General features: G+C 41.2%; 1 protein-coding gene across 1 annotated transcript in view; it reads right to left on the minus strand.

Moving 5' to 3' along the window:
* CRISPLD1 (cysteine rich secretory protein LCCL domain containing 1) overlaps positions 1-9,714 on the minus strand; it is a 33,275-nt gene extending 23,561 nt beyond the window's left edge. Inside the window, exons 1-2 of the mRNA XM_016153684.2 lie at positions 9,630-9,714; positions 8,415-8,734 (exon numbers count right to left, since the gene is read on the minus strand). Coding sequence (XP_016009170.1) covers positions 8,415-8,672 — 258 coding nt within the window. The 5' untranslated portion in view covers positions 8,673-8,734; positions 9,630-9,714. The remainder of the gene's footprint in view (positions 1-8,414; positions 8,735-9,629) is intronic.
* Between the last annotated feature and the right edge of the window lie 14,436 nt (positions 9,715-24,150).

The following is a 24,150-nucleotide window of genomic DNA, read 5'->3' on the forward strand; positions in this document are numbered from 1 at the left end:
GTTTTGAAAAGACTTTGTAGTTGCAGAGAAAACGCAGGAGGCTCAGATTTCAAAGGGAACACCTGTGTTACGGGGCGGGGCGGAGCGGGCTTGCCAGGTTCAGAGAAAGCAGCATTACCTGGGGCGATGCACTTCTTAGGGCCTCCTGGACAATAGAGATGCGAGGCAGATGTGACAGTATTTTACTTAAAATCCACTTGAAAACAAGGCCTGAAAACCTTGAAGATGCGACAACCTAATAATTTAAGGAACTGCCTAAATTTAAAATAATTTTATTAACATTGAAAATTTTAACATAGAAATTTAATGTGTGGATAAACTCACACAATGAGTTCAAGTAAACCCATTATTTTAATATTATGCAGATAGGCTGAATGCATGATGGAGACTAGATTGTCTTCACAAGGCAGCAGAGCCATTAATTCAACACAATCCTTACATTTTTACAGAATGTCTACTCTTTCATTCCATCTCATCTCACTGCCAAGGCCCCCCGCCCCCCAGTCTGGTCATAACTTACCTACCTTGCCTATAAATCACTAGGAGATCTTTTCAAAATGCGGATTCTTATTTGGTAGGTCAGGAGAGAAATCCGAGCTACATTTTTAAGATCCGGCACCAGGACGGCCCACGGCATAGCCACACTCTGAGGAGCAAGGGTCCGGCATTTGTCCCTTCATGTTTCTTGGCCATTGACTCCATCAGGGATTTTCCCCAAAAGGAATTGTTCTTTCTCTCTTCTCCCCTTTAGTGACTTTAACTTTATCATTTCGCCAAAGTCCTGTTCACATTCTTTCTCTTGCAAGTCATTCAACGACAATATCCCATTTATCTCAACTTTCTGTGAGCCTTCTTAAGCCGATAATTTACCAATTACTAGATAGATCTGCATCTACCATTTTGGGTCTTAATTCCCAAACTAGGAAAACCTTTAAAAAGCTGAACTTGGATTACTTTTGTAAATGTCATATCTTTGTATGGACTTTGTGATAAATTCAGGTCTACAATGCCTTCATTATTTTTCTTGTCATTTAAAAGAAGAGTAATTAATAATCTTCAAAACTATGACCTGGCTGTTTCAGGAGACAACAGTATTTAAGGAAATCCTTTAGCAACTGAGGAAGTTGCTGAGAAAGTACATTTATTGATTCTTATGTCTTGATGTATGATATTAGGTCAATTTATAAGAATGAACACCTGTATTTATTTATAGCCCATTAATTTTAGATAGATGTAGGGCTGATCTGAAAGCCAAGCCCAGAAAAATACAGGAAAGATAAACTCTCATAATAAATCATTCTAGTATCTACTTATGCATTAGTTTATGTTTTATATTTGAATATCAAAGTAATAAAAATTTGGATTTGAAAAGTAAATTATTCTACTTAGAGATATTTTTCTAATTTTCAAAAAGAAAGAGAGATGGGTTAGTAAATGAAGAACTTCTTCTTGGACAAATTAGTAAAAGACAAAGTTCATGGGCACATAGAAACCAAAACCTACAGTATAACATTGTAACTTCCATTTAAACCAAAGACGGATACAGAAAACATTAAAATGCTTATGTTTACATACTTTTAATAAAACTGCTATATTAAGTTGTTCTCATTGTTCCTATATTGAGAAATCTGTGTTAAACTTTCACTTATAATTACTGCGTCAAGAATGAGAAATTGTTATGTTTCTGAGCAGTCATTGGAAGCTCTGTAAACCATATGGCTTCCTGTTTTCTTTGGCTGCTAGGAAGCTCGAAGCTAGTTTAATAACCATGGCATTCTCAATCAGATTTTTAGGCATCCCTTAGGAAAAATATGCTGAGCCTATTAGCTTTGTCTTCTTTAACAATTAAACGATGACTAAGGTGATAGTTTAAAACATATGGTTTTCAAAAGTCCTTATTTGAAAGATCTGAGAAAGAATACTGTTACATAGTCTTCATTTGTTCACACATTGCCATTCTCAGACCCTAAGTGACAGTCCCTGTGTCCCTAAAGGCTCGACTCTACATACTGTTACTTCAGGTTCTCGTAGCCCGTGGATTCCAGTTGGATTTGGCCAGTGGAAGACAGGAAGTCAGAGGGCGGGAGGTGAATTTAGTATGAAATTCCTCCATTTTTGACGCCGCTCATCCCAAGTGCAGATGCTCCTTGACTTAGGGAGGGGCTATGTCCTAATAAACCCATTGCAAGTCGAAAATATCATTGTTGAAATGCATTTAATGCACCTAACTCACGGAACATCTCAGCTCAGCCTGGCCCACCTTAAACGTGCTCAGAACATGACATCAGCCCATGGTTGGGCAGTTATCTTGAGTTTCATCTCAAGAGTACTGGCCTTTCTCTAGTTCTAATCACCAGCAGCAGGAGATGCAGCTGGGTGTTTTGTAGACATGATGGGATGCGGAACACAAAACAGGGTACCTGATAACGCGGGCCACACGGTACCCTGCGGAGGATGGCCGTGTACCACCGCGATCACACAGCTGACTCCGAGCTGCGGCTCTCTGTCGCTGTCCAGCACTTCGGGAGGGAACCACAGCACGTACCACCAGTCCAAGGAAGGATCGAAATTCAAACTTCGAAGTACAGCTTCTCCTGAATGGGTATCACTTTTGCAGCATCATAGAGTCGAAAAATCAAACTATCCTAAGTCGAGGACCGTCTACACTCTGTCTCACCATGATGGTGGCTGTGACCTTTCACATGGCCCTACCGCCAGGCTCTCGTCCTCACCAGGCTGCAACCCAATGATTCAAGCCTGGGCGCCCCCATCCCGGTGGCTCACCCTAGCCCCATCCGCACTATGCAGATAGACCCCTCATTATTTTTTCTGCAGAACCCTTGTTACTATGGCATTTGTCTCCTGCTGAGAAATAATATTTGAGAATAAAAATATCAAAGAGGATCTGTATTAGGAAACTGCCTAATGTATTACCTGATACTTGTTAGATTGTAATAGATGGTTCCTCATTCCCCATTCCTGTAAGAATCTGCTTAACTTGCTGTGACCCACACACCTTCTGATGGAACATGGCTGATACTCATATGACTAAGGAAGAAGTGCAAGTCCAAAGTTCTGAATGATTAATAAATACAATAATCACTGCCATCTGAAGTTCCGATGAAAAGGTAAATGATTTTCTTAGAATTTAAATTTAGCACAGTATTCATTATCAAACAAAGCTTAGAGTTAATTATCCTTAGCTTTGCTTTGCAATTGACCAAAAAAAAAAAAAAAAAAAAAAAAAAACCCTCTCTAATTTAAGGCCTTTGTTCACACCGGTCTCTGGGAGGGTTTAAACAAAAGTGGGCTATTCTTTAGGTGAATCTTCAATGAAGAGGAGAAATCAGAGAGAAACTAGCAGGGCACAGGGCACACAGAATTCTAACGTCTGCAAAGGCAGGCGGGCTTGGCAATATGCCTCCAGCATCGAAAAAGAACATCAAAAAACAAATAAAAACAAACCCAAAGGGTCCAGAATAATGGCGCGGATGTTCCTGTGACATAGCTCTGCTATCTGTTTAGGTTGTACCCACTGCGTTCACAGAAATCTCGGCTAACTGACCGCTTGGCCTTGTCTTTCCAGAAAGGAGATCAGACGCTCTCGTCCCATGTTCATTCCAAAGCCTCCTTCTCGGGACCTCCGATCTGCTTCCTGGAGCGCATCAGTCAGTCATGCAGTACTTCGGAGGTGGATGTGACACGTCTGAAGCCGAGTATCAGAGGCAGTGTTATGGCTTTCTCCCTGCCACTTTGATGGAATGTCCCGTCTACATGGCCACCTTGTTTTGTTTCAGGTGCAACGACGTAGGGGCACGGTGTATAAACGGGAACTCGCGTGCTCATTGCTGGGGCTCACCGAGTAGCTTGTTATCCTGTTATCTAGTTGCCCCCATGCTTGCCCACTGCGACACTCTCCCTCGTCCCTTGTCACTGCCATGGCCTTCAGAGTGTACCCTGTCATCGGCTCCAATTCCTTTTCGCCATCCAGCAGCACTGTGCCACGAGCTGGCTTTCAGATTTCATTCTGCACTGCTCCTCCAAGGACACAGACATAAGCGTTAGGCCTTCGGGAATCTTGCTATTCAAGCATCTTCATCGGTTTGGTTTCGAAGCACTTCTTGGAAGGGAGTGAGAAGGAGTTTGTTTTCCCGCACCAAGAGTAATGGCTGCCACCTTAACAAGAGGAAGGCGAATGTGGTAGTTGAGGAGGAAGAAAAAAGGAAGAATCTGAGTTCTGGAGTCAACTTTTCACGTTTCGATCTAGACCTGGCTTCTTCCGGGAAGCCTGAAGCCCTCTGCTCGAAGTAGGGTTCACATCATCCAGAATGCGGAGTGTCAGGGCCCACCAAGAAAGACCTAATGAATCAGATGTATTTTAACAAGGTTTCCAGGGGATTCATGTGCCCATCAAAGTTTTGAGTGTTGATTGACTAAAGCACCCTTGTTTCTAGTCCCAAAATCATACCCGGCACTCTTCCATGAAAAACATCTGTGTTCAGTTTACAGTCCGAACCCCAAACACTCTGTTTGGTCCATATCTGGTTCTCGATGTCTATTACATAGTATTTCAATATTTTAAAAGTCAAACCCCCACTAACATGGTTTGGTCATCTTTCTTATCTCCAGTGGCTGGAAAATGTGGTGTGGCCCACAGCCATCCAGAGGGGGGGGGGCGGGAAATCATTACTCTAAGTCCACCTGTGCTGTGGAAATACCTTGACATACCAGAGAAAACCTTCTCCCTATCTCACAGGCTTTTTAACCGAAAGCATTGTGAACCATCTGAACTCGAAGAACCTCAAAGATGTCCTGCACGTTTGACTCCACAAAGACCTTTATGCGGTATCCCCAAAGTCACCATTTCACAATGTCCTATCCTCAGGCCCCTTCATTCCTGCCCCCTCAATCCCAACTGATGATCTTGCTCAACACTTCACTGGACAGAACAGAAGCGCCCACACGAAAACTCTCTTCTCTCCTGCTTGTTCAATACACCCGCATCTGTACCTACGGCCTCAGTCTTTCCTGTTACAACAAACGAACTGAATTTGCAGCTATATTTTCTCCTTCCGATACCAAGTGCATTCTCAACTTGTTCATCCCCATCGACCTATAAACATGCTCTTTAAAAACGAAACCAGAAATCCCCAATACGTAGTTCCATTTCTCTGACTCCTTCACAGCAATACCATCTTGAAGAGCTAAAGTAACTTCTCCACTTCCTCACCTCTCATTCTCTTCTTCTTACTTCAGTAAGATTTCCAATCATCCCCCATCACCGAATCACGCTTATCAAAGTCACAACCACCACCATTTTGATGAAACCACTGTTAGCTTTTCTTCTTCATCGTATTCAGCTGCTCAGCAACACAGAAGCATTGGCTGTGGCCTTGAACTCTCTTCTGGCTCCAGGGGTACCAGTTACCCTGTCATTTCCTCTAAACTTGCCAGCCACTTGTTCCCAGACTCCTTTGCTAGCATCTTCTTTCTGTTCAACCTCTATGTATTTCTGAGGCCCAGGGCTCAACCCAAGGCATTCAACCCATATCCATTAAAATCTTCTTGGATGATTTTGTTCAGTCAGGAAAGTTAAGATAGTTCCTAATACTACCTACGCAATTCTCACCTTTATCTCGAAGCTCACCTCCCTGATGACTACTAAACTCAGTTGAGGATGACATGGCATCACAAATTAGCGCAGCCAAAAAGGAACTCCTGATTTCACCCTCATCTCCTCCTGCCAGCTTTTCCTTCTCCTCAGAAAATCCTTCCCCACAGCCCCCCACCCTGCCTCTGCCCATTCCTCTCCCGCTAATTGAGATGCGCCCTCCACCCTTGGCCACAGTTCATAGTCCTGACCACTCTCCAGGAACAGCATTTACCTCATCTTCCCACGAACACCCCTCACTGTTAGGGACAGTCTGTCATTCTGTGCTCCCTTGGCTTTATTCATTCTCTCTCTCTCTCTCTCTCTCTCTCTCTCTCTCTCTCTCTCTCTCTCTCTCACACACACACACACACACACAGAATTGTGTTTTCTTTTCCGATGTGTCTATTCTTTCTTCTCAATCAGCCGATAAGCTCTTCGAAGGAAGATGTAGGTTTCCAGAGTCAATTTTTAACCTAACTGAGTATAAGAGTAGGGGTAGGAATATGATGTTTATAAAGGTGAATGCGGCGTGGCTGCTGTAGGTTCGAGGACAAAGAATAGGCCAAAATGAGCACCACATGTAAATAAGGTAACTGGCTATTCAAACTTCTAATGTAACATGACACACGAGAGTAGAAGTGGCCAAAAGTGGTGGCACTTACCAAACAGCATTGTGGATTTTACAGGCAACAGCTCTTTAGCCAGTGTTTAATTCAAATTCACTTTCAATAAACTATGAATAAATTGTGCTTCCGCAAGGTTGGTCAACATCTGTACTTATATTAGTATACAATTCAGAAAACAACAGTATGTGGAAGATAGTATTGCTCTTTTAGACTTCCCCTTGAACGTGTATTCTAGAAAATGTGTTCCAGCATGCAGCTGGGCACTGAACTCCTCTGCGGCCCCGTTAAGGCCAAGACACAGTTCCAGCACTAATGGTATCTAAGGGCAACGCAACATAAACCCTGGCTGGTTTCTGAATCTACATTTCCAGGATAGAATGAAACCAGTGAAACTAAAAAGAATGTCACATAAACACCCCAGATCAGACATCATACAATAGATAGTTATTTTCTTTGGAAATCAGACATGAAAACAGGTCACAGGACTGTTCTTTCATGATGTCCATATTACTTAAAACACACATGAATGTTCTCCGATTTCTTTTTGTGGGTTGGAGCTCCCAGGTTCTTCCTTATTTTAAGTAAAAAGCAACTGAATGCCTTTCCACGTGGAACAAGCAAACAGTGGCCTACTTGGAAAGGCTCCATAATTGGCTCTATTTGAAAGCTCAGAGAAGAAGAATTCATAGAATCTTCTACTTTGGACGAATGCTTTCAAAAATGTGGGACATTACAGATGTCATTTCCAGCAAAGAATTTTGAAAAGAGCTATTTTCTTAGATATTCTATTTATACAGTATGTGGCGATGTTAAATTAGTTATATGTCTTATTAACATTTACTGCGACCTCGCAATATGCCTGACAATGAGGTGGATGTTGCATAGGATACCTCATTCGCCCCCCAGAGGTGCCCACGCATGCTCGACACGAGGAAACTGAAGTGAAGAGAAATTACTAAGTTGCCCAAAGTCACACAGTTAGTGGCTGTCAGTGCCAGGACGTAGACCCAGACTGCCTGGGTGCCAGATCCCAATTCTTAATCTCCAATGAGAATCAGTTCTCTTGAGTGATACCGACTTTCTTCAGGGTGAAATTATTTTTCCAGTAAATGTTAAAGTAATATAACACCATATTTTATAATGGATAATGTGGACTTTAAACTTCCATGAAAGTTACCTAAACAGAAAACACTCATTGAAACTAATATAAATACAAAAAACAAAAACAAAAAACTAGAATGCATGAAATATACTGTACCCTGCAGTGTATACAGGGAGAAATGTTATTCCCAATATTCACTAAATGTTTGCTGTCGCCAATAATTATTTATCAGTCTTTGCCAGTGCATTCCCAATTCATGCAAGTAGTACAACAGATTTTTGAAAATTTCTCTAAAAATTTAGGATATGATGTAGTATAATAATGAGTTACACACTAATATTCTTAAAAAGTAATTGTTTCTTAAACTTGCTAATTTACTCTAAGAGTAAATACAAGGTTATTAAGGAAATGTCACATATTTTTATTAATCCTTTGCCCAGGGTTATTGTCACACTTCAAAGTTCACAAATCTAGAAGAGGAGGGGAAAAAAAAAAAAAGCAAAAACAACCCATCACCAAGCACTCAACAAAGCAACCACAGAAATATACTTTTCACAGTATGTCATTTATAGATTTGTAAGCAACAGGGCCCATTTAACAAAAAAATACATTTACGTATCATCGGCAATTCAGAAAGCTTCTTCAAATTATTGGTCCTTGATTTTTCAGAGTCACCATTCAAAAGAATATTCTATTAGTAAAGAATTGTTTTACTAAGTGAGTTAAAAGCAAGTACACAGGCTGTTCAGCATTTTCAGGATTGGCATCTTCCTGGTAAGAGCAGAATTTAGAGCACTTAGGAATGTTGCTTCTAAAGGAATCTAATTCTACTCTCAAATTTAAAGAGCTCTTAGAACGAAAGGAACACTAATAAAAGAATGTGCAGAGGAAGATACTCTCGAAGAAAATCTTTTCCTTTTAATGTCACACAGGACAAATGGTAAAAGATTAAATAATAGAGGGGATTGAACCAGGCAAGGTGAAAGCATCAGAAGGCATTTCTTTGAAAATACCATTAGAAAATTTTTCTTACCATATATTCCATATTAGATGCCGTTGGGTACACCTGACTGCGTAATTTATTATGGAGGTCCAAGATACTCTGCATGTCATTGTCTGTGATGGCCCTTTTCCCTCTTTGCTTGGCCGTCCACCACTCACCATCCTCATCCGTGTACTTTTCCAAAAGTTTCTCTAATAAAGTGGCATTAGGAACCACCATGGCTGGCATGGCTCTAGCCATGAATAGCACTGTGGTCACTCTGAGCCACTCCCGCGCCGTGCACTTCATAATGAACGATCTCAGGGCTTCCGCGGGAAAACCTCCAAGACAGGCTTTTCCTCTCCTGTTGGCTAGAACGACATGCGGTGACAGTAAAGTGAAAATCTAGGCAGCTGTTAATTTTGTAACAGCAAAAGTTAAACAGTTACCAAGGGAGTGTGCCAGTTTGATCTGTCTACGCAATGCCAAGCAAATGCATTCACGCTTTTTGAAATCACTTATCCCAACCCATTTTTCCTCCAGACTTTCCCCAATGCATTGCTTCCACAAACTGGACAATTACATTTTCCAAGATAGTACGCATGAGGCCAAAACTAAATGGCAAAAAGCAGCCCCACAGAGTCAAAGCTTGAAAATAATTTCTGAATTACGAGGATTTAAAAGGTTTTAATTACGTACAGCCTGCAAAGGGCATTTACCTACCTAGACCATTTCTAGATACCTAGAGATCCACGTTTCTCCCTGTGTTTTAGGGTATCACTTTACCCCAGCGTCCTAGCTCGAGTTCACAGACATCCAGAATGTCTGCGACATTCTGAAATTGAGATGACTATTTTAAAGAAGTCCAAAATGTTATTCATGCCTTTATCCATGGATACAACCAGAGGGCCCAGCGAAGGGATGCGAATGAAGGGTTCGGGCGCTGGGGGAAGCCTCCCGGCGCACGCGAGCCAAGAAGAACCCAAGCATTGTTTCCTGGAAAGTGTGGCGACAGCTGACCAGCGACTTCGGGGCTTTGCCGGCCATGCGCCCCGGGCGCGCACTGTTCCCTTAACCCCAAGCGAAGCGCGCGCCGGAAGGACGCGCAGAAACTCACCCGCTCCCGGGAGCCCGCTCCGGGCGACCCGCGGCTGCCCACCCACCCTCGCGTCCGGCCCTCCTCTCCCTGGAAGCGGCGGGTCGGAAGCAGCAGGGAGCCCGGAGGAGCCGCCGAGGCCCGGCGGGGACTTTTAGAAGCGCCCTTACCTCTCCAGCGTGAAGGTCCCCGCGCGAGCGCAGCCCAACGAGGCGGCGGGTGTGCGCGCCGCCACCGCACGCCGCGGCGCGCAGCGAAGCCCGCGTCGGGAGCACCGGGCGCCGACCGCGGCGGGACGCGGCCCGGCACCGGGGAGCGGGCGAAGCGCCCCGCAGCGAGAGCCTGCGCTGGGGCCGAAAGGAGCGGCGGCGTGGGCCGGCCGGGGTGGGCCCCGCGCGCGGGGCGAGGGCCGGGGGCGGGCGCGGAGCCCGGCGGCGCAGGCTGGCGGCGACCTCGGTGCGGAGCCCGGCGCGCGGCGCTTCCGCCGCCCGCTGCAGCGCGCGGGCATTTATTGCGGTCCCCGCGCGCGCACGTGACGCGAGCGCCCCTCCTCGCCCACCCCGCCTCTCCCCGCCCTGGGCCGGCGCCCCGCCCGCCCCGCGGCCCCGCGACGCCGGGGCGCTCGGCCTCCGCGGGGGGTGCTCGGGCTGGGAGACCCGGGCGGGGGCCCCGGGGGGAGGCGTCTGCGGCGAGGGCCCCGACTCCGCCCTCCCGCCACTGCGCCCCTCCTCCGGGGCCCCTCTCGGCGAGATGCCGCGACGGCTTCAACCACCTCCGCAGAGCGGGGCTGCCCCGTGAACACCTTGGCTCGGGGAGAGCCGAGGGTGGGATGGGGCGGGAAGGGCTGCTCCTTTCATTCTTCCCGCGGACGGGACGTGTGTAGGGCGCGGGGTGGGGGTGGGGGTGGGGGTCGCTTCTGTTTCCAAGGCCCGTGGTCCAGAATTGAGAAGTTATTTTTGGCTTCTTTCAACCTTGACGGATCGGAAGGGGAAGGGATTTCATAGAACGGTGGGTGATCTGTGACTCAGGATTGCCTGACAATTAAGAGAGAGCCCGACTTCCTCAATAAAGTATGTGACATTCGCTTCCCAAGGTGACCACGGCCCCTTTCTTTTCCCGATGCTGCCAACATTGATCGACTTGACACAAAGCGTACCTCAATTAATTTATCAGAGCCATGCGGTCAGGGATTCAAACCCCAAACCTGCACTTGATAGGAAAATGAGCTAGTGAGTTTCCTTGTTGTTCTTGCTATAATCCGGAGTAGGAAAATTACTTATTTTAAATTCTCAAAGACTCACCCTACCGAGTGTGGTGTTGCTTCTACAGGTGCTTTTTTTTTTTTTTTAATTAAACACTGATTCATTTACCTTTGCTTCCCTTCTGTAGTGAGCTACAATTTCAATTTTCTTTATCTCTAAATGCTAGAATATACAACATATGCTCAAATAAAGTAATACATTCTAATAATAACTCCCAAATCCCCCCAAACTTTTGCCCATATCTTTCTACAATCTAAGTACACTTTTTCAAACCTAAAAAATTCAGATTTAAGACTCTGATGAACACAAGAACTTGCCTCTTCTCAAAAGGCAACATCACCTATTAGATAGACAGGGAGGTGAAAGGTTTTGGTGACATGACTTTCATAGAAGGTGTAATTTTGCAGTTTCTTAGCTTAAGCACAAAAAGACTCCACTTAACAAATAATTATTAATAACTTGTCATGCACATGGTTCAGAAAATTGGCTTTCCTTCCCGAACTAATGGGAGACCCCAAGGTTCATGGTAAAAGAACTGTCATCTACCACAGCAGATGAAGAACTTATTTCTATACTGCAATTTTAACGAGGTATTATAAAGTATATTGAGTATCAAAATACATTAAAAGTTATAACGTTACTTGAAATACTTTCAAAGAGAATTTAGTTTGGGAAGAAGGCAATTAAGATGGTAAAGAAATGAAATTAAACACGCTGACTCTTCAATGTTTCCATTGAAAACTTTGTGTATATTGTATGCACATTATATACATCAGACACCTATGGGCTTACATTAAAATAAGATCTGCTTTTAAGGTTTAATTCTAAAACTTTCTCCAGGCAAGAAAAAAATTATATTCCTGTCTCAGTGTTTCTATTGGCTTCTGATCTGGTACTGCAGGTCATATTTTTATATAAAAGGATGATTTAAACATTCAATATATTAAACATTAACACTTTGGTAACACATCTTGTCATACCTGATTCACTATATCTGCTGGAAATGCTATTTTGAAGAGTAATCAAGTAATCAAACACAATATTTTTTAATGCTCAAAGATGATACTGTTCACATTTTTATTTGTCGTTGAGAACTCCGTTTGTAGACAGAAGAAAACATTTCCACACAGAATTCATGTAAAAGTGGCACTTTGGTTTGTGGCTAAGGCTGTTACTTGTAAAGCTGTGGTTGTTTTTAGCATTACTACTTTCTTGTGGCAGACACTGGTTGGTCGCCTAACCAAAGCCAGCCATCCACCCCTTTTTTCCAAGCCCACAACCTCCAATTTACTGGGGGTGTTCCCGCTCGCACGGGCATCAAACGGGCATCCTTGGGAGGTGAACGCTGATTAGTCAAAGCTGGTTATCACAATTCGTCTTCTCTACCAGTGACTGACTTAGCGAGGACTTGCCTTGCGACCCCGGCTACTGAAAGGAAGGAAGAAAGGAACTTGGGGATCAGGCGGAGGCTTAGCACGGATTTTCATTTGTGATAAAAAAGAAATGCAAAAAGAGAACAATGTCCCTTCAGGTGTTGATGTGTAAGTTTGTAAAATTTAAAGATGCCGCTCTTGTGCAAGAAAAGGGACAAAGCTAGGGACGGAGACCTATCATCATGGCTGAGCAGAAAGACAGATGGTGCCCAAGTCTACTCGCCACTGACCAACTACCGAACACCTAACCTCCACGTTTCTGGCTGTAAGAGATAATAAATGTATCATTTAAGACACAATAAATGTATCGTTTAAGCCACAGTGGCTTGAGTATTTAGTTAAAAATTCGAAACATTCTAACACAAGGGGCCCCAACTCCCCACCCCGACAGACTGGCACCAGTACCTGTGTTTGCAGCTACTTCCCAGCAGGAGCATCATCACCTCAGCTCCATCTCAAATCATCACGTGTTAGATTCTTATAGGAGCACCAGTTCCTGGGGCCAAAAATGTTGGGGGCTGCTGTTTAACAGATGCATTCCTACCAAGAAGATACCATCCTCTAGCAATGTCGTATTTTTTCCATGCTGCTGATGCTGTTATTTCTGCTCATGTGCATACTTGACAGCTATCTTTAAATGTGTGTGTGTGTGTGTGTGTGTGTGTGTGTGTTCTATCCATATGCTTGCCAAAGTGGGTGTATATTTACCTCTAGGCATTTTGTCCACTATGTAGTCTCATGACCCCAGACCTCAATGTCAAGTCAAGGCACTTGCTGGTCCATCACCAAGTTGTCAGTAAGCCCGCCCTCCATTGGGGAATGTTAAAATAGGTTTGTTGTGTTTGGGGAGGTGGGGTCAGCATCGTGCAATGTTTTAAAACGTGTAATTTTAAATTAAGGTGACCAAATTAGTTCCATCATGTGTCACCAGTCATGGGACCTGGATTACACTCCTTGGCCTCTTTGAGCCCTGGATCCTTCCTCTTTACAGGGAAATAATAATAGTAGCTATCCCGCTGTCACTTTTTGTATTAAGATGAGTTAATACATAAAAGCACTTAAAACACGGAGAGTATTCGATAAGAGGGAAATACAAGAACTGAAGTAGAGCCTCTGTACTTGCTATTTATAAATTTAATGGTTTTTAATCAAAGTACTGTGACGTTTAAAAGTTTAATTTTTAAATAGTAGATAGAAGAAACTGGCTGTCTGTGTGATAAAAAACAATCTGTGATATTTCTGGCAACGTGTAGTGGATTTTCCTCTCGCCGGTGATATAGTATTCGATTCCGATACCATGTGGCACAGTTTCCATTCTTTTCCCAAGCAGCCCTTTGTCTCTGCCTCAGGACCTGAAAATAGAGTTGATTCTTGAACAATGCAGGGGTTGAGGCGCCGCCCCCACGCAGTCAATAACCCAGTATAACTTTTGACTCTCTCAAAACTTAACTACATAGTCTGCCCTCTGCACCCGCGGGTTTAACCAACTGCGGATCAAAATCAGCATATTCCACCCGGGGTTCAGAACCCTCAGCATAATCCACCCGGGGTTCAGAACCCGGGGCTGGGAATCTGCGACGGGAAAGCGAAGACGCGCTTTTTCACCTGCAGTTGGTTGAGTCCCAGGATGCAGAATCCCCAGACGCAGATGCCGCGGATGCGGAATCCCCAGATGCGGAATCCCCGGATGCAGACGCTGCGGAATCCCCGGATGCAGACGCTGCGGAATCCCCAGATGCGGACACCGCGGATGCGGAATCCCCGGATGTGGAATCCTCAGATGCGGAATCCCCGGATGCAGACGCTGCGGAATCCCCGGATGCAGAATCCCCGGATGCAGAATCCCCGGATGCAGAATCCCCGGATGTAGATGGCGCGGATACAGGCTACCACAGGCCCAGTCTTTACTGAAAAGGAAGTCTGCGCATAGGGGTCCTGTACAGGTCAAACGCGAGTTGTTCAAGGGTCAGCTGTGTTTACGTAACACGCACGTGGGAATTTCGCGCGTCGCGTTTCTCTTGAGTGTGGAGCTCAGTGAAGTTTTGCGAAGTGGACGCACCTGTGTGGAAACCACTCGGCTCCAGAGACGTCGCCGTCCGTGCCCTGGAAGTCTCCCCTGGGTCGCCTTCCTGGTGCCTCCTCGCCAAAGGTAAGTAATGTTTCAACTTATCTAAAATTAGTTTTGCCTGTTTTTAATCTTTACAGAAGTGGAAGCATACAGTAGATAGTTTCATTGGCTGCTTTCGTGTCTCATTTATCAAATATGCTTGCAAGATTCATCCACGTTGTATACAGCGGAGATTCATTCTTTTTCTTTGATGAACATACCGCAATTTATCCATTCTGTCGTTGAATATTGGAGTTGTTTTCAGTTTAGGACTTAAAACTAATGCTGTTTGTTTGTCCTGCTCATTTGTTGCTTTTAGGTTTATACCCCACATATAAGTGATATCGTGTGATTTTCTACTTTTTCTGTCTGGCTTATTTCGCTTAGCATGATTTTCTCGAGGTCCACCCATGTTGTCGCAAATGGCAGCATTTTATCTCTTACGGCTGAGTCATATTCCGTTTTATACATGTACCACAGCTTCTTTAGCCAGTCATCTATCGTAGCGCACTTCGGTTGCTTCCATGTCCTGGCCATGGATTATAGAAGAGTGGTTACCAGAAGACTACAGCATAGTGGTCACTAGTGGGTGGGAAGGAGTGGGAGGTAGATGGGGTAAAGGGGGTCAAATATAGGGGAGGAGGGTGAAGGTAAGATGGGTAAAGGGGATCAAATATATGGTAGCTAAAGGAAACTGGACTTTGGTAAACACCCAATAGAATATACAGATGTCAAATGATAATGTACACTTGAAAATTATATAATTGTATTAACCGATGGTACCTCAATACACTTAATTTAAAAAAAAAATTAAAAAAAATAATGCTGCCAAGAACATTCCTGTAACATATTCTGTACACATATTTACACTTTTGTGTGTGTGTGTGTGTGGCTGCATAGCCACAAGTAGAACCCCGCGTCCAAATATATATACTTATTCATTCATAGGAATCTTTTGTAAGCATTGGGAACATGCCTTTATTAGATAGAAAGTATATTATGAATTTTTTATTTCTCTTTCTTGCCTTTTCACTCTCTTAATCATTTCTCTTGATGAACTGAAGGTCCTAATTTTAATGAAGTCCAACTTTTCAGTCTTTTCCTTTATGGTTAGTGATGTGTGTGACCTGTTGGGGAAATATCTGCTATCCCAAAGACATGAAGAAAACTCTTAAGTTATCTTCTAGCTCTTTCTATTTTACATTTTACAATCAAGTCTTTGATCCCTCTGGAAGGGATGTTTGTGTCATAAGGGAGTAAATAAATGAATTGTTAAAGAAAGATTGCAATGATTCTATCAAAACCCTGCAGTTCTTGTAGTCATTCATCACTATAAAACTCTTCATGAATTTGGTGTGTAAAAGGTGTAATTTCAAAATTGAGAGATAGGAGAATGTCTTTGTACCTTAATCTAGAGTTGTTACAGATTATTTAAAAATATAAGTGCTGAGATCCGTGTTGATGCCATAACCTGCAAACTCCTTAAACTGTTTCCTGATGTCTTGGAAAATAATTATTTTAAGCTTATTTTTAAATTTGCAGAGTGTCTCTTTTGTCATTTATTTTAAATTGACTGATCTGTAATCACTAAATATAATGGTTCATTTTTAAGTTGCCTTCTACCACCAGTGCTGCATTCTAAGCACGTGAAAAAAAAAATTTCTGTGCGTGAGTCTGTTCTGAGTAGCTACACCCTACCCATTCTCCTTTAGGAAGATTTTTGCTGCTCCATCCAGTTATTATCCCTATTTCATTTTTTCCAGATCTTATCTGTTACTATGATATAAATTGTAGCTATTCATGTACTTGTCTCTCCAACAATGGTAAAAGCTCTATTCTCTATATCCCCAAACCCACTTACCAGTAGTGTTTCTTCACTACTGGTAAAAGTTTGAGGACCACTACCCTAACCCATTTATTGAAAAAATATGTATGTAAACTTTCCTTTAAAAAAAATGCAATCTACTGATAAACTGCTCATTCTTTTCAGTATATCATTTCTAAACATTCATAGAGAAATGATGTTTCCTAAAGTAAAGAGAGAGAAGTCAAATGCGTATTAAAAATTTTATTTCCGAATGATACTCTACTTGAGTGATGTCCTACTATGTATGTTTTATCTATCGACGACTTATATTTCTATAAATCTCTTTATAGCACATATGAAGATCTGGCACATTTGTAGTGTTAGCATCTGCAACATTGTAAATTACAGCAGGAACATAGATGTAAAATTGGAAAGAGGTATTCCTTGACACATACTGTCCATCCTGCTTGAAACACTATATTTCACTTTCTTTAAATCAGAATATCCAGGGTCAGCTTTACCTCAAGGGTCGTGGCAGACTACTAGCATTAGGTAATTCTAAAAACTTTGAAAATTGAAGCTGTAGCTCTAAAGTACTTCCAAGGGCGGCCTGAGAAATCTGGCTGCAACTTCATCTTTTGATCACTTTTCTTTCTAGATCTGCAGAAGTGCTGCACAGTGTGCCTGGGTTAGAGGGCACCTTTTAGGGTTACCAGGCAGGGCTGTCGAAAGGCAAGCATTGTAACAGGAGAAGTAGTTACCCTTTCATCCACAGAATAAATGTCAGAGGTAAGGAGGAAAACTTTCCCAGCTATCATCTAACCCATGAAGAAACAGTTGGCAAAAACCCTGGTCCATTTTTAATAGTAATTTTAAAGAATTATATTTAACAAAAGCAAAACAATAAAATCCCTGATGTTTTCCTGCCAACACATATCCTCCTTATTTAAACAATTACATATATATTATAAAATTATATACATACAAAAAAGTATATATGTATAGTATTTGTTAAACACATCATTTCACTAGAAATCAGAAAAGACTAAGAAAGTTTAATTTTATCTAGATAGTTTGTAGGGGAATACACTAAATTTAGAAGAAAATGTGCAACTTTTCATTGTCGTATGTTACCTTTAGCTATTCTAAATATATAATGCCAAGAACTAACAGAGATTTTAGAAATGCTTTAGTCTAAAAAAATTGAAATAACTACAAAGTAATGGTTTTGGTAAATAATGACTTTGTAAATAATAAACAGCACATGGACAAGTGGGAAATATGCTTAAATAAACAGCTTTCACACAGATCTGAAGCACTCATAAACTCAGTGTTGCATAACTGTGTTGTCCACAGAAGGTGCCTTTTCTCCCGTCCTGCTTTTATGCTGTTCCCTTAACTCAAGTACCCATCCTCGGCCTCCCGCTGCCTCCAGGATATCCCTGTCTTGTGCCCTTTGCCCCAGTTTTTCCCCAAATTATAACATCACTCCCAATTGCTGCATGTATCTCTCTGCCCTTCAAGGTTTCATCTCAAATCCTCATTCTTCCAAGACATTGTCCTAATAGTCCTCAAACAGAGGTATCCTACCCATACTCTAAAATCTCCGTAGACCCTGAAACATTGAAGAAAAGTCAAGGTTAAGAGTAAGACGTGTTTTTTAGACATGATAAGGGCCTATTCGTTAAGTGGAAGGATTAATTACTCTGCCAATCTAGATATTAGAATCTTTAAAATATAAATTCTTTTACATAAAAGAAATATTCAGCAATCTAAATTCATAGTAAACTTATAAAAAGCAAAATTAAATTGAATAGGTACTTGCTAGAATTTAGGTATAAAGTGGTCATGTTAGGTATAAAAATGTGACATTTTAGAGGAAGCAGCTTTTCTTTCTTTTTTTAAAGCATTTATTGAAAACCAAGTATATTCTAACTGGTATTAGATTAAATTATGTGCCTGCAAGTTTTTTCTTGCCATTCACTTGGCCTTGGCCTCGTGACTTGCTTTGCTCCATAGAATGCGGATGGAAGCTTAGGCCTTTGGAGCCTTGGCCATCTCCACCTACCCTCTGGCTTCTGTTTCTGTCTGGAGAGGAGCATTCCACGATGGCCGTTGCCTCTTAGTTTCAGTAGGACTGAACCGATCTGAACACTGGAAGCCAGCCTAGGCCCACTGAGTCCCACCAAGACCAGAGCCAACCTGTCAGATCCTGGAACACCCGACTAATATTTCTATATCCTTACCCAAGATTTTCATGTAGTGTGCTGCACAAAACAATCACAATAGAAGACTGACTGATAAATACTTTTATATTTGATGTGACAACATTGCAACCCCATGAAATATGTTATTGAGCTTCAGAAAGATTACGCGACCTGCACAGAATTCGATAAATCTTTTCCTCAAGGCTGTTGAGCCTACCTGACATCCCTCTCCCTGCCACCACACCTGCCCTCACCCCACTCCTCCTTTCTGTTTCATATGTAAGTAAAGAATCTTTTGAAAATGCAAAAATTAGAAGTAGGGAACTGGAGCTAAGAAGTAACAGATTCATAGCTAACATCTATGCCAAGCATTTTGTTTTGAGGTTGCTAAATCTTCCTCATGGCTGAACACTCTCATTTGTGACTTTTAACGTAGGAGAACATTTTTTGTGAGCTTTGGCAAAATGCTGATTGATCTATCTTATGAAAATAACAAATATGTGTAAGTAGTGGCATCTATATGATCCAACCAATGAGAGTAACAGGATGAAAGTTTCTATCATGATGCTCAACAATTATCTAGAATTAGAGACTGCTCTTCTTTCCAAGAATTGTATCAGCTCCCTGAAGAATTTCTTGCCTTAAAAAGTTGTTAGCTAAATTTTTTTTAATCAATTTCAGGATGATATTACATTTTAAGAAATAATAATGTTATATATTTTTTTAAATATCATGGCTTCCTACATGATGGAAAAGCAGGCCTGAAAATGCAAGTGGGATTCTTGAGTTTACAAGGTTCTGATGATGCAAAAAAATGTATATTAACTTGACTGAAGAAATGAACAACAGGAAGTACCTAGGCTCAAATCCAGGGTGAGACGTATTTCTTGATGTTGGAAAAGGGAAAATGAAGTACAAAGGCTTTCAGCCCTCAACAATATTATATGAAGGAAATTATGTTTTGAAAGTCGGGCCATACTTGTGCCAGGGAGGAAGAAGTAGGTGTGTATCTTTCGAGAGGTGAAGAATGGCTGTTGTCCAGATGGCAGACGGGACGGCGAAGGAGGAATTAGAGGAATTCAAGAAACATTTCTCGTGTTGCCAAGGCAGCAGTCTATCCAAATTTATTCAAGATTTAATATTTTAAATTCAAGGTGAAACTGTAACTTTAATTATACATTTGGAATATTTGAAAATTAAGATTGCCTGTAGTCATAAAGAGACCATCTGGAAAGGAATATGTAAAAAAAAAATATTTCTGCAAATTCCCATAGGATGGATTCAATTTCTTTTTTAAATTAATAGCTTATCTGTTAGTAACAATTCAACTCACAGACCATCTATTAACAAGACGAAGCACTGTTCACTCATGTTGAACAAATTGCCCTTACTTTATCAGGTCAGACTTCCTGTTCCACTTTTGGCGTCTCACAATTTGTTTAAAGTCTGCCCTTGGCTTGCTTTGTTAAACCTACGGATAGGAAGAGAATTAAAGGAATGCAAACATGAAGCAAAATAATTCAGAGTTGTACAATATGCTCTTTCACTGTTTCCCTCTTTACTATTCTATGTGCTATTTCTCTTTTTACTACCTCTTTTAAAGGACAACTTTTTGTGACATTTCATTGTACTACTGATGTGTTTAGATCTTAAATATGCATTTAACTAAGATTCATTTGGGGAATTTTTTTTTTTTTTTTAGCTATTTAGTAAAATCTACTTTGCTATTGATCTTCAGTTTGTGGCTAAACCTGGCGTCACTGTACTACCGTGACCATTGAGGGTGAATATAATATTCTCAGACAGAGGCGACTCTGTCTTGGCATTTCATGAATACCCGGTAATGATGACTTACTGGTTCTTAAGTCTACATGAGTGTGGTTGCTTCCTCTGGCAATCAACCAACAGGGAGCTTCAGCAAACCTCTGGAAATGTATTTACTCATTAGTTTAGTTTTCACCTACTCATTTGTCTTATAATAACATGGTAAATACCTTTGGGTGGTTATAAAAATGAGCAACTCGAAATTATTATTGGCATAATCATATATAAAAAGACATTGAAAAGAATTTTCTTTATATTTATTGAAAAGTAAATTCAAGGAAAATAACCATTCACTGTTGTTTACACATATACATTTACTAAGCCAAATTATTGGCAAAATGTTGACAGTTTTTAAAAATTAATACTTCACTACCTTAAGATTTCTGCCAGGAAAATGCCATAATTCAGTTTGACTTGGTCTGTTCTCATATATAAGAATCATGTCTTTCAGGACTGTGGGAAAATAGTAAAAGCCAAAGGTCAGATTCATCTTAGGTTTAACCACTAAAGATAATACCTCAAAAGATAGAAGTGTTCAAGATATCAGTTTTATTACTATATACATTTAATTAAATATGGCAAACTCAAAGGCCATCATGCCTGCTAAGGACAACTAAAAGCACTAATTTTATGTTCTGAGATAATATTTCCACCTATTTTGCCAACTTTACTAAGACTGTTTTCTTTTTTAGTTCATAGCTATTTCTAGATTTCAAGTTACAAGAAATAACCTTTGCTAGTGGACTCAAGTCTGATAGAATCATAGTTTAATCAATATTATTGGGGGAAAAAAATTGAATGGAGGACGCAGCTTTCAGGGAGGTTTACTACATCTATTTTTTTTTTTTTTTGTAGCCAAGGTATTTCTTTGCTAAATAATAGTTTACAAATAGTACCCAACCAATCAACATTGTATTTACTCTCTCTAAAAGTCAAATGCTTAAAACTCTACTCAATACATCTTCCACTTGGTTGCGTTTCTAACAAAATTATTCCATTACTTTGGATGAAATTGGAGTATCAGTCCTTGAAGGTGCATCCGATGAGGTCCTCAGGCATGCCTGGATAAGCGATGGTCTTTTGACTATTGTCACCTGCCACAGGTGCCCATAGCATGAAGGGCAGGGAGGAAAACAGTTTTTGATGAGATTAATGGGTGAACTGTCTGATTATAAACCTGGAACCAATGAGTTTTACTTCATAACTCTATCTAGGTGAAAGGTTTTAGGATAAATTTTAATTGTGTTTTATCGAACCTGGTTTATGGAGGTGAAAGTTCCATAAATGTTTGAGGATTTCTATTCCTTTCATATAGCTAAGTCATATTCTTTTTTAACTTCTGAGTCCAAAGCAGAATAAAGTAATCTACACAGACACCAACTCTCCTAAGGACAAGCCTTGAAGAAATGAATTCTAGCTGTAGATTCATAAAATTTTGGAAAAAAAGTAGAAAACAATTCTAGTCATGACCTAAAGAAGGTAACTTAAAAGCGCCCTTCTGTACTCGTCAGGACACGTGCAAAAAGTTTAGGTATTGGGAAGAGCAGTGCGTATTGCACCGCGAACGGGAACACCGTGGTCAGCAAAGCTTCGTGGAACGTGTCTGCATGAGGAACACTTCCAGCAGATTTTCTGTGATTCTCTTCTTCCAAGTTCATCTCTTTTTCAGGGATCACAACTGTAAGTGAGCATCGTGATCAGTTATGTGGAAGCTCAGCTGGATCATCGTCATGTATCTTTTTAAAGGGTTTAACACCCATTAAAGTGGCCAGCAAGTCCAGCAGGCAGCACCTAGCGGGCAGAGAGTATCTTTGTAGATCGCATCCCACGGTGATGTCCGCATAATGGAAGCAAGGTTGCTAAAGACCTCTAAGGGAGACCTGAAGGAAGAATAGTCATGTCGCCCATGTGCTGGCTACAGAGCCTCTTGTTATTTATGTTCTATTAGCAAAGCCCTTTGCACTCATCATTAAAAATGCTTGTTAGTATAGGGATTGACTATGTGACCAGTAGGTTAGAACACAGGAAGCCCACACATTTGGAAATTTGGTAGATAACAGGTGTGGCATTACATATAAATAAATGAGACTGGATCACTCAATAAATGCTGCTGTGAAAAATTGCTTTCATCATGGAAAAATGAATTTGTATACCTATTTCAAATCACAAACAAAAACAATATCAATTTTATTAAAGCTGTTTATTAGGGGGAGCTTGAAACTTGTAGAATAAGTATAGGTGGAATTATCTTTTTAATGCTAGGTGAGGAAAGAATTTCTTGAACAAGATTTAAAGAAACCCACAATACCCAAAAGAAAACTCGATATGTTTAACTATGATAAAAATTAATAGCTTTGGTATGATTAAAAAAACCAATAACAAAATTAAAAGAAAAATTATCGATTAAAAGAAAATATTTATAACTTACATGTCATAGATTTATATATAGTATAAGCAGAGAACCTCAAAAATTATTAAGAAGACACAAAAGAAAAATCAAGGAAAATTATCAAAGAACAGAAAAAGAAAATGAAATGGCTAATAAACATAAAATGTATTACTTTATTAGTAATGAGGAAAATGCAAATTAATACCATTTTAAACCTATCATATTGGCAATATTAGTATTTGAACAAAATTAATATTTTACTAAAAATATTTGCAGAAACAGGGACTCTCACAGTAACATTACTGGGACTTATATTTGCCAGAAACTTTGCTAAGTATATAGCATTACTGATAAAAATTTAAATATGGGTAAATAAATTTTAAAACATGCATGAGAATGGTATGCACCAGCTTTGAATAGAGGCCACCTTTACAAAGGATGATAGAGGAAGGTAATCAGAAACTTTGTTTGCAGCTGTCCGTCACCTTCTAGCTTGAGAGAGAGAGAGACAGAGACAGAAACAGACAGACCTGAGGCAAGAGGATAACTGTTAGGTTATCAATTGGTAATTGTCGATTATGTATGTCTTCTGTAGCCTCGCCTCCTTCTTTGACTGTCGCATCCAGAGCTCATGCTCTTAGTAGTTCCATAAGCGCTCATGGCAACTTCAGATAATTATTCTCTTTGCAGTTGCCAATGAAACAGGAACCAGGAGATGTTAATTGGATTGCTCAGTGATAGCAGTTGAGGGGACCACCAGAAGAGTTGGAACCCCGATTGGGTATGCAGGAAAAGTTTCTGGCAAGGCTTTTGCCACCCATGTCCAGACAGGAGATCGAGTTCAAGCTCTGCCATGTGTGAGCAGCATGAACTTGGAAAAGTCACGCAAGTTCTCTGAGACTCTCTAAGCCTTAGTTTACTCATCATCTCTGAAAGAACTCCAGAAACACTGCAAGGATTTGTGAAGGTCAAACACTATGCTAAATGTAATGTACCTTATCGATGCAAAGGTACAGACATTTCCTTTAGAAAAAGAAACAGTTTCTCCTGATTGAGAGTGATCTCCAAGTTCCCATTGCCTAGCACAGTCCTTGAACACAGTAAGCGTTGAATAAATATTTGTTGATGGAATGTTGACCTAGTCCACGCAGGAACCCAGAAGTCAACCAGAACTGGCAGCTCTCTGTCAAAGTCCCATGTAAATACGTTACCCTACAAAGGAGTAAAGCATCCCAGGCGACATTTGTGGGCTTGTTAGAAGGCCTTCCAGTGGAAAGAGAGTGGGAGCACACTACAGGTGTCCTCTGGAGAGGGAGGAACAGGCCGGGGGGGACAGGCGTGTCACATACATACTTGCTCTCCTCCTTCCCTATTCAGTCCTGGAGAAAATGCAGGAACATCAGGACATCTGCGAAGTTGTAGGCAGGAGAAGACTACAGGACGTGGCCGGTCAGCAGGTGTGGTCAGGTGTCCACCCAGGTTCAGAGTCAGGGCCCGGGTCAGCCCTGTGACAAAGCTGTCAGCTTAGACAAATCTCAGGAATCTCTTTAAGAAAAGTAAGCAAAATCATGAAACAAAAACAATTCAATAGTGAATATCAATTTAAAATGAGAAAAGAAGTTAGGACTCAACAAAATGCAAATTTTAAAAAACTAACAAATA

The sequence above is a fragment of the Rousettus aegyptiacus genome, unplaced genomic scaffold (assembly GCF_014176215.1).
Source record: "Rousettus aegyptiacus isolate mRouAeg1 unplaced genomic scaffold, mRouAeg1.p scaffold_m13_p_15, whole genome shotgun sequence".
In the NCBI taxonomy this organism is placed as follows: domain Eukaryota; kingdom Metazoa; phylum Chordata; class Mammalia; order Chiroptera; family Pteropodidae; genus Rousettus; species Rousettus aegyptiacus.